Source organism: Solanum stenotomum, chromosome 2 (genome assembly GCF_019186545.1).
Source record: "Solanum stenotomum isolate F172 chromosome 2, ASM1918654v1, whole genome shotgun sequence".
NCBI lineage: Eukaryota > Viridiplantae > Streptophyta > Magnoliopsida > Solanales > Solanaceae > Solanum > Solanum stenotomum.
Window position 1 is genome coordinate 20687797 of NC_064283.1, and position 11951 is coordinate 20699747.

Genomic DNA, 11951 nt, shown 5'->3' on the forward strand with positions numbered 1-11951 from the left:
TGAAATACAACGATTATCGCATTACATGTATCTATGCTATGCGTTGAATTCAGTTGAACTCAGCACTCGATCTGTTTCAGCATATCATATGCTCCTGCATCAACTTTTACGACAAATTATATTGTTCAAGAATGAAATTGATGTTTATAAAAAAATGAAGATGAATGATGAATTGATGAGTCTACTTGGTATATGAGGTCTGGGGATCAGAAATTTTGGGATGGGAAATGGATGCATTGTGGAAGAACTTGAAAACCTTGTAAAAGACAAGAAGGTGAACAAATTGTTCAATTTCCATCCTTCAACTTATTGAACCAGTCACCATATCACATATTCACATTTAGAGTGTACAACATATAGTTCTCACATTAACAAATCTAAACCTCAAAACAGATGCAAAACAGGAAAAGATGCACAGAAAAACATAAATGTAAAAAACTGGCCTCCCCTGTACCAACTTTATGCCTGATTAATCAACATACTGGAGCAGGAGTGGGTTTCAGGATTGGTGGTAGGAAGTGGTCTGGTAACAGCTGCTAAGATATCAGCGTACCCAACAACTCCAACTAAATGGTCCTCATTCTCAGCATCAGTAACCCATACATGAGTTGCACGATGTGACAGCATTTGAGCCATAACGGCAGCTAATGAGCTTGTCTCCTTACATGTCAATGGTGCACTTCTGCCACGATACATGCTCCTAGAAACACTTAAAGATGAGTTTGTTGGATTGCTGACGAACCCAATACTCCTGCTGCTAAATTTTTTTGGCCTAACTATACCACCACGACTATTGGCTGTATTTGCATTTGTTACCATAGGATTGACTGCAAAATCAGGTAAGGAGCTTGAGGAAATATTATCCTCAACACCCATCACGAATTGTCCGGCTGAAAAATTAGCTAAGGCCCATGCTGCAGCTAAGTAATCACACTTCCACAGTTTAGTGGCTGAAATCTCGCCAATGATCTTATTGTAATCATCTGCCATAGGATCGATGACTGCAACTGCAGGGGGATCTGATGGTAGTTTTTGAGTGGCATCTATGGCTGGGCGTGATGCTTCTATTGAGCAGTAGTTTGGGTTAATGATTCCAAGGGAATAGATAGAGGAGAGAGGAATAGGGGCTAATGCACCAAGGCAACCAATAATAAAACGGATGATATCTTCTCTGGACAGACAACAGAATTTGTCACGAATGGGCACAGGGGAAGAAGTTGATGGACGGTTGGCATTGGCAGCCGGGTTAGAAGTATCAATGTTCTTTAGCCATTTGCCATTATAAAGAATTGAAAATCTCTTGCTCATGCCTCTCCATACAACACTTTTGGGAACAAGGAGTCGCTTCACACCTTGCTTCATCATCTCCAGTGCATCTATCAATCTGCAAAGTACAATAGATCAGCAATATAGTAATTAAAGAAATAGTTTCTACAAACTTTCATCGTCCACTCACTTTTCAGCAGCAAACTCATTGTATAATTCAACTATCCTATTACTTCACATATAAGTTGACTATTATAGGTAGTCATACGGACCCTTGCAATACTGTTTAGTAAGATTTGGAAATAGTACTTAAATATATAGAGGAGAGAGGGATAGGGGCAAACTCATTCCTATGTAACTTAGAAAAACTTGGAAATAGTACTTAATTATATATTACTATAAGACAAAAAAATTTTAATTATCATAAATAAAAGGTTTCATTTTTTTTACATTTTAGTTTGAGAAGTTAAAAGAGTAAGCAAACAAGGTTAAGTTTCTATCTGTCATTATTTATTACATATACTTATCCCTTTGATTTTTATTACATTTGTTGTTTGTTTTTTTCAGTTTATGACAATTTTATATACTATTTTAAACTAAACTTTTCTAAATCAATTATTTTTATTTGTCTATGAAAAGAAATATTAAATGAATCAATCCTTAAAAGGGTTACTTTATAGCTTTGCATCTAAAAACGTTAAAAGAGTGAATTTCGAAAAAAAATACATGAAGTTCATTAAAAATATTAATGATTTCTTAATAAGCTTTGGCTTTAGGCCACTTACTCTATTGATCTGCCCCACCCACCAACACCCCATGTCTCCCTCTCCTTTTCCCCCTTCTCAAACAGATCAATGCAGCTCTTTGGCCGAGTGCAAAGTACTCATGGATCAAGATCCTTCCTCTTCTAGTTTCTATTCAGAACATTTTATTTTATACAAGGATGTATTTTTATTCTTCTAGGTATATTCTTTTAAGGGGTGGAAGTTGGGGGGCATGCTACTACCAACCAGAGATAAAATCTACACTCTGCAAAAGTACTAAAGGAAAAGTTACTCAACAAGACTTTTTGGTGCTATTCTTCAAGTTTTGCCTGAGCATTTACAAAATAAGAAGACTCCTTCAATAGGCTGGATTTATTACTAGAACCTAGTCATGTTAAGTGTAAAATTCAATTTCACATTCTATTCTGAATGAGCAAGGTTCACGAAACCATCCACTCTACTCTTCATTCCAGGCATGAATCGTCCGACAACTGAGAGAGACCACAAATTGAATAATGATGTCAACCAACTGATTAAATACATACATTCCTAAAGCTATCCGGTCGTAGCAGCTAATAATTAGTCTATCCATTCAATACAGCATGAAAAAGCAAAGTTATGAAGTTCAAATACCTAACTAGAGAATGATCAATTTTATGTTAATTTAGCACCATGACAGGAGTATAAGGACAAGATAGACCAATAAAGAAATCATGAACATTGGGAGTGGCAGCGAAGAGTTGTGGAAAAAGGTGATGCTAGAATATACCATTGACATGACATTATACAGGTAAGGTATGGATTTTCTTGAGTTTGCTCACAAAGGTTTTGCCATTATCCAATGAATATGGGGCTAATATATTAGCAACGTGCATGAAGAAATCAATTGTTACTCCTTTCTCTTCTCTGATCTCTTATGTTTTTTNTAGATCTACTGAAAAAATTTATGATTAAGAGGAGTCATGAAGCTTTCTATTAGGTTGAAAACATGCATAACATTTGCTATTGTTTGTTCAGAGGGAGGTGAGAAGGACAATAATTTCAAACTGACAGAGAAGAGGGAAAGGAAAAACATTATTTGCCTTGGAATATATGGTGCAGCTAGATTAAGATGAATGTCATACACAACAAGCAATTAAAAATCACAAATAGACACCTGATTCAAAAGAAGAGGTATAAGGGGCCTGAGGCTAAGAAGTTGCAAAGATTAAAGAACTACAGGTAATGTGTTCTCTAATCTCTACATATGAGCAAGTGCATCAAGAAGAAAGAGGACTTGACAACAGGTAATTGTTTCTATCTTTACAGTTAGGGATAATTTCATAGACCTGCCCTTTGATTTTTCTCCATAACACTAATTCATTAAATAAAAGTAATTATAGTCTCACCAACTTTTTCCTTTCCGACAATCTTTTAATTAACTAATTTATTTCCTTTGGAATATAAGAGAAGAACCAATATCCAGGCCGCATTCTCCTTCCTCTCTTCCTCCACAAAAAAATATCTTCATCAACTGCAATCTGTCTATTCAATGCCCTATAAACTTCTGAAAAAACTAAACTTCTCATTCCCATTGTTAGAATTCACAGTCTCTGTAATTTTCCATGCATTACTAGCATACTTTGACGTAGTGTTTGAAAAATGACTGTCTTTACTCTCTCCCAAACACACCAAGACCTTATTCTAGATCTATGGTGAAGATTCTTTTATCCACTTTTCAATTGTTGAACCCGAATCAAATAAATTATACACTTAATTTAGGTTAGGTTAGAATAACAATACATCAATTTCAACATATTTGCTTAAATATTAGTGAAGTTTTTCATTAAAGCAGCTACAAGAAGCTATATGGACATTGAAGTCAATAGAGACACATGCTGAAGTTGAAGAAACAGTTTTTCTGGAGGAAGAGACGAGGAAAACACGGGCATGGATATTAGAACTTCTTTTTATATTCCAAAGGAATTTAATTAGTTAATTAAAAGATTGTAGTGAACGGCAAATTGGTAAGATTGTAATTACTTTTATTCAATGATAAACAGTTTAAAACAATTGTTACAAAGAAATCAAAATAAGACAACTAATCGTTATATTGTAAACCACAAGAAAGGTTAGTGTCATGGAGCGCAACCAGAGGGGAGGTCTCTGAAATTATCCCTTACATTTATTAATATCAGAAACTCTGATCAGCCAAAGAGGTCACCATTACTATTTACTGGTGATGGAGACACTGTCTTATTCTTAAAACAGCTTCAAAACTTAGCTGGATAAGAGGCTTCAGAATTGAAGGAAATGCTGGGGACACGTTAGAGCTTTTACACATATTATATGCAGATGATACATTAATATTGTGTGATGCAGAGAAGGAACAACTACAACATCTAAAAATAGTATGTAGACATTTGAAGTCGTTGGTCGACAGCACATAAACTTGGCCAAAAGCAGCATATTCTCAGCGCAATGAAGACTGTCAAATTTCTGAATTAGCCAGAAATTTGGGCTGACAAATGAGTGAATTCCCTGCAACATACTTGGGTCCTCCACTATGCTCCAAGTGGTGAGGCAAGGAGTGATTAAGAACTGAAAAGCTAAGCTAGCACCCTGGAAGAAGACATATCATTTGGCGGATGAATGACACTATGAAAAGTGCTTTAGATGGAATTCCAACATAAGGGACTTCTCATGGGATGACGGCCAGGAGAAAAGATTCATTTGTTAAATGACCTAATATCTTAAAGAAAAAGGGAAAGGGGGGGGGGGGGGGGGGGGGGGGGGGGTGGGGGATCAGAAATTTAAGCATAAACAACAAGAGACCTGCTAATGAGATTTGGGATGAGAAGAGCAGAAATACCCGATCCGGGGAATAAAAAGAAGGATGATACGGGAAAGTCCAACAGAGCTGACACAGTATAGAAGATCAATGGTGCTCCAATACCGTGACAAGCTCATCTGGAAACCCATAAGAGGTTTATGGGTGAAGTTGAGCACTGACAAGGATGCAGATTGGAAATGGCATCACGACCAGAATTTGGCATGGTATATGGATAAACCAAGCCCCCATTCAAGGAGATTTTTCCCGATATTTTTGATCTGATATGTAAAGCTGCATAAAATTGCAGAGACAGAATCTGGGTTCTGAGCTTAAGGAGACATATACAAAGATTTGGAGTTGGGAAGTATAACTCTTATGTTGGAAATACTAGAGAACATGCAACTTCTGGAAACAAAGACATACAGGAGTAGTGGAAATACAATAAAGATAGCACACTCTCGCTCATATTATCAGTGGTCAATGAAGAGTGGTAAAGATGAGCAATTCATCTTGTTCAAAGACGATTTCCATACAAATGATCCACCAAAAGTCATATGTTTTGGATGGATGGTTACGTAGAAAATCTGTCTAAGGAGGAAAAGTAGATTCAAGCAATGTAACAGATACTTTTTATGCAAAGATAGCCCTGAAACTGAAGAACTTTTATTTTTTCTTTGCTAGGTATAAAGGAAAAATGTAGTGTTTCCTAAATCCTAGGGCATGCAATGGGTGGTTCTAAAGGAATCTCAGAGAACCAACACAACACAGCATAGATAAATTGATCTTGCAATATGGCATTTCTGTTGTAGAGGAGACACAGATAAATTCAAATTCATGTGAGGAGACATCGATAAATTTAAATTCATGTGAAGAAGACATCGATAAATTCAAATTCAATCACATGAAACACTGCATAAGTCAACTCTCCAAAACTTTAACTAAATTAGCCTAATTTCTAACTTACAAAACTCCACCAGTCAATCAATTAATTATTGGCAGATCTGTCTGGCCAGGTAGACACCAGAAATATATACACACACCTATGGGACCCTTTTTTATCCTTTTAATTATATGGCATTTCAATTTTTCATGTCCTATGTAATATCCACTAACTATACACTATACAGATTGGTACAGATGAAGTGAGTGATTACTTATGAGCTGAATTATGAATAATACTTTACTGCGCTTTGCCAATAAAACACTATTTCCTCTGTCCCAATTGTAAAAAGGAACTCAATCCATTCTATTTTTTTAAGTAAAACTTTCAATAATTCAAACTAATCAACTAGAAATTTCTTTCTTTTTGATGACTGTGATGTCTGGACCAGCTTGCACCTAATTCTAGAGGATACCTACCACCTCCCACCGGCAAAAGGTAGCAAGTAACTCTGTTATTCAAATTTGAAATTCTGATGTCATGTTTTTCTCAACCAAGGTAACTTTTCAACCATCATTCTAACAGCTATCTTCTACTTACATTAATAGAATTTATAAGACAACAGCATCATCATAAACTTTACATAAAGTCGAGTATATACCACAGCAGTATTCCTAATGATTGGCAATGAACACAATAATCAAAGGCAGTTTCAAAAGTAAGGAGACTAACCTGGTGGCAGGATCAAGCTCCTTGAGCAAAGAATTATCAGGAAGCACAACCTCAGAAACAGGAGTCTTCATAGCTTTCTCCTGATCAGCCAAACATTCCTCTCTAGCCAAAAATGCAACAATATCAAGAGAATTAAGAATACCCACAAACCTTTTTCGCCTCATCTCTGCATTCTCAATCAAACCCTTTTGAGATCTCGTCTTCCACACTGGTATCCCACATTCCGTAGACTCCCCAATAGCCCTTATAGCAGCCTCCACTGTTTGTGTCTCCGTAAATTCAACTAACTCCGGTTTTCCCACTGTCAGATCCCCAACCACATGATACAAAAACACCGATGCCATTACAACTCAAATTCACCAAAACAGATAATTTTCTACGGATAAATTGTAAAACAAGAAGAAAAGGGTTTAAAATTGTGTAAATTTAGCAAGAATTTTTATGTGATTAAAGATCCGGATTTGAAGGGGTAAAAGAATTGTGGGTCCTAAAAGAGGGAATGGAGGAAGATAAGGAGAAGATGAAAACGGGTAATGCGGAATCTGACAAGAGAAGTAGTAATACTAAAGTGAGATAAAGGTAGAAGATTGGCCATGGAAGCTGAGATTAACAAGCCAAATAAAAGCAAGGCCCATGAAAACTTGGAACTAATTTTCTGGTAAAATTTTGGTAAAGAGGCAAAGGAGATTCTAGAAAAGTGAGGGAGGCAAAGGTCAAGTGGTCAAACAAGATTGACTTGTCTCAATAATTGAGTAATCATACAAAATTTATTATTATTGAGATATTTTCAATCAAGATGGCAAAAGATAACTACTATGAATTTATTGCATAGGAATTTGATTTGATGTGGATGATTTTGCAACACAAATTCCTCCAACTTTCGACAATAATCAAACTCTGCTTTTATTGCACTATTGATTTTATCCGGTTAGGGATTTTTGTGATTCGGTTTGGATCAGATATTGCTTAAAACTAAAATCAAATTAATTTATTCGTTTTTTTTAAGTTTCTAAAACCAAATCAAATCAAACGAAAAAAATAACCATTGGTTTGGTTATTGTCGGTTTGGTTCAGTTTTTCTGATTTTTTCGGTTTGAAAGAAATAAATTTTTTGAGGACATACATATCTCGATAGACACAAACACCTAGTTTATGAACAATCCATAGAAAAGTTATTGTCGGTTCAATTAAACAATTAACAATGCTAGAGTTATTATTACATGAACAAAGTGATTCAACTAGAAGAAAGTGTGACTATCTTTGTGTGAGGTAGGATAGGTAAAGACTAAAGTAATGAATTTTGATGGACTTGGACTTATGATTGTAATAATTGAACTAAAATTTAAGTGTTGGGCTTGAGAAAATGGTAAAATTAGACTTGAGTTAATTAAAATTTAACAAAATATTTATATTTTATTTATGAATAATATATAAATAATTATAAAATTTATATATCTAATTTATCAGTCCGATTTGGTTATTTTTGCGGTTGTTTTTAGTAAAACAAAATCAAACCAAATGGTATCGGTTTTCAAAATTTAAAACCAAACCAAATACCAATTTTTAAAATCGGTTTGGTTCGGATTGCGGTTCGATTTGGTTTTTTAACCATAACCATGAACCGCCCTAATCCTTGTTATATCAAATATATGTTCTCCCTCTGTCCAACAATAATTGTTCACTATTGACTTTGCACACTTCTTAAGAAACTATAAATAGAAGAATAGTTTTATTATATCACCCTTTGAATATAATAAATACAATGTCTTTAAAAATGCAATAGGGAAATGACTATAATTAATGATAAGGGTAAATTAGGAATTAAGTGTAAAATCATCCATTTATTTCATAAAGTGGACAAGTATTGTTGGACCATCTAAAATAGTATAGTTGACAACTATTGTTGGACGGAGGGAGCAATACTTATTTATTTTACATATAATTTATTTTTTAATCTAGATATTTATAGCTTTTTCTTTAAGTTCATTAACATTATCTAGATGTGAAATGAACAAAAATGTCCTCCTTTTAAGGTTTGGTCCAAAAATGTTCTTGTCGTCGATACTTTGGTCCAAAAATATTTGTCATGCCCCGAGTCTACACCCTGGACGCAGGGGCGGATCTACATGGAGGTTAGGGGGGTCACCCGACCCCCCTCGTCAAAAAATTACACGATATATATAAGGTTAAATTCTGTTTTTATGTGTGTATATATTAAAATGAACCCCCTAAACACATGTAAAGAGGCTAGCTCAGTGGTAAAGGGGGTTCAAGAATTCGCTTGGACGTCATGGGCTCGATTCTGCGCAACAACACTTTCCTAAAATTTTTCTTGTTTTCTTCATTTGAAAAATCAAATAGCAAGCCTGAGATGGGCTCAACATTTTTGGGCTGGAGCTTTATTGTTTTTTTTTTTTCATTTTTTAATGTTATTTCTCCTTTTCAATATTCATTTTTTCGAATTTCTAAGGCACATTATTTTCATTTTTGTATTTTATTATTTTTGTCTCCATTGCTCATTTTATTTTTACGTAACTCTCTTTTTATATACTAATTCAAAGGAGCTTTTTTAAAAACTGTCAATTATTCTTAAACTTGAAATTGAGATAGAGAAAAAAAACTCTAAAGATAAGTTAAACTTAATCGAACGAATAAATTTGAAAGACATGATTATTCATCATATTTCTTTCTCATTTTTTCAGTTCTATTCTAGAGAGACGTAAACTACATTGATATGATTTATTCATTTCTTTTTACCGATGGAAAACCTTATAAATTGAATAAATGAACAAAAAATTGGCGATGCCATTTATTTATCCTTTTAATATGCATTATAATATTAGTAACTCAATCCCCACACATTTTAAAGAGTATTAAACAATTTTTAAAGTAACATATGATTGAATGAGCACTAATTTAATTTATTTTTAAAATTCAAAAAAAGTAAAATAATAAAAAATTAAAGAAAAAAATCATTTAAAAAAAAGAATCAATGAAGCATAGTAAAAGTAGGAAGAAACGCTAAATGCGGCATGACAAGACAAGTTATATTTAATGGATTAAGGATAATTTTTTTCTTTCCCGATCCGTTTTGCTCCATTTTCTTATTTACTTCTTATAAGTTGAACCCCCTCCACGAAAATCCTGGCTCCGCCACTGCCTGGACGTGGCCGGCACTCGAGACCCATTTCTGGTTCCCAAGTGAACCCTTGGTCTGACTGACTACTTAGCAGAAGATTTACTCAAGCGATAACAAGCTTAGAACTGAAATTTAGAAAATTCAAACTCAAGCAAATACTTAACTCAAACTATTTGAAAATACTTAATTACAATAATAATAATAATAATAATAATAATAATAATAATAATAATAATAATAATAATAATAATAATAATAATAATAATAATAATAATAATACTTTGCAAAACAATCTCAAAACATCTCAAACAAAGGGGAAATACTGAGAGACTCCTTAACTCTAACTATCTATGAAGCCTCTATAGTTCAGCATGGATGTTGGGACAAGACCCAAAACACCCTAAAAGGACTAAACTGAACGGGAAAAAGGGGAAATCCTCTGGAATGCAAGGAGGCTCAACAAAGCTAACTGGAGTGTCAAATGATCTCAACAAAGCGCCTGTTGATGATCCTGAACACCTATATCTGCATCATAATAAGATGCAGGTTGAATGACATCAATACATTGAATGTATGAGTATGTAAAGAAAATTGAATGCGTAGATAACTAAACTGATAATACCAAAATAATGCTCACCTCAACTCAACTCAATACAAAAGCAATAACAAAATATGAAATGTTTAAAGCTTCATAAATAANATGTTATTTCTCCTTTTCAATATTCATTTTTTCGAATTTCTAGGGCACATTATTTTCATTTTTGTATTTTATTATTTTTGTCTCCATTGCTCATTTTATTTTTACGTAACTCTCTTTTTATATACTAATTCAAAGGAACTTTTTAAAAAGCTGTCAATTATTCTTAAACTTGAAATTGAGATAGAGAAAAAAAACTTTAAAGATAAGTTAAACTTAATCGAACGAATAAATTTGAAAGACATGATTATTCATCATATTTCTTTCTCATTTTTTCAGTTCTATTCTAGAGAGACGTAAACTACATTGATATGATTTATTCATTTTTTTTACCGATGGAAAACCTTATAAATTGAATAAATGAACAAAAAATTGGCGATGCCATTTATTTATCCTTTTAATATGCATTATAATATTAGTAACTCAATCCCCACACATTTTAAAGAGTATTAAACAATTTTTAAAGTAACATATGATTGAATGAACACTAATTTAATTTATTTTAAAAATTCAAAACAAGTAAAATAATAAAAAATTAAAGAAAAAAATCATTAAAAAAAAAGAATCAATGAAGCATAGTAAAAGTAGGAAGAAACGCTAAATGCGGCATGACAAGGCAAGTTATATTTAATGGATTAAGGATAATTTTTTTCATTCCCGATCCGTTTTGCTCCATTTTCTTATTTACTTCTTATAAGTTGAACCCCCTCCACAAAAATCCTGGCTCCGCCACTGCCTGGACGTGGCCGGCACTCGAGACCCATTTCTGGTTCCCAAGTGAACCCTTGGTCTGGCTGACTACTTAGCGGAAGATTTACTCAAGCGATAACAAGCTTAGAACTGGAATTTAGAACATTCAAACTCAAGCAAATACTTAACTCAAACTGTTTGAAAATACTTAATTACAATAATAATAACAATAATAATACTTTGCAAAACAGTCTCAAAACATCTCAAACAAAGGGGAAATACTGAGAGACTCCTTAACTCTAACTATCTATGAAGCCTCTATAGTTCAACATGGATGTTGGGACAAGACCCAAAACACCCTAAAAGGACTAAACTGAACAGGAAAAAGGGGAAATCCTCTGGAATGCAAGGAGGCTCAACAAAGCTAACTGGAGTGTCAAATGATCTCAACAAAGCGCCTGTTGATGATCCTGAACACCTATATCTGCATCATAATAAGATGCAGGTTGAATGACATCAATACATTGAATGTATGAGTATGTAAAGAAAATTGAATGCGTAGATAACTAAACTGATAATACCAAAATAATGCTCACCTCAACTCAACTCAATACAAAAGCAATAACAAAATATGAAATGTTTAAAGCTTCATAAATAAAAGATACTAACTCAAGGATGTATATAAAAAAAATACAAGTTACTCTTTACTCTTATTTGGGAGAATATCTAACCGACAACCATCACTATGAGCTATGTAATGATACAACGTCTCCCCACGCTGCCAGAACTGTCTTATACTTTGACGGGGTATAGAACACCTCAACTAAGTGGATCCACTAAGCTATGCTTGAAAGCAATAAGAAGTCGTCTAAAAAGTATGATCCTTTACCGATGTTGGCTACATAGTTTGTGAGGAATGTGAGTTGTCTGAACTTATCCTCATATCGGTGCTCAATACTACTACTAATATA

General features: G+C 33.8%; 1 protein-coding gene across 1 annotated transcript; it reads right to left on the reverse strand.

Annotated features, from left to right (window-relative positions):
• Positions 1 to 271: 271 nt before the first annotated feature.
• On the reverse strand, positions 272 to 7164 carry LOC125854914 (CBS domain-containing protein CBSX6). The gene is made up of 2 exons (XM_049534515.1): positions 6455 to 7164; positions 272 to 1384 (listed from the first exon to the last, which is right to left on the reverse strand). The coding sequence occupies exons 1-2, from the start codon at positions 6796 to 6798 to the stop codon at positions 460 to 462; spliced, it is 1269 nt and encodes a 422-aa protein (XP_049390472.1). The 5' UTR covers positions 6799 to 7164; the 3' UTR covers positions 272 to 459.
• Positions 7165 to 11951: the final 4787 nt, after the last annotated feature.

Bases quoted from the DNA above. Each gene is read 5' to 3' on its own strand.
- LOC125854914 (XM_049534515.1), bottom strand. From the start codon at position 6,798: ATGGCATCGGTGTTTTTGTATCATGTGGTTGGGGATCTGACAGTGGGA. The intron at 1,385-6,454 runs GTTAGTCTCCTT...TGTACTTTGCAG, and splicing joins GAGCTTGATCCTGCCACCAG to ATTGATAGATGCACTGGAGA.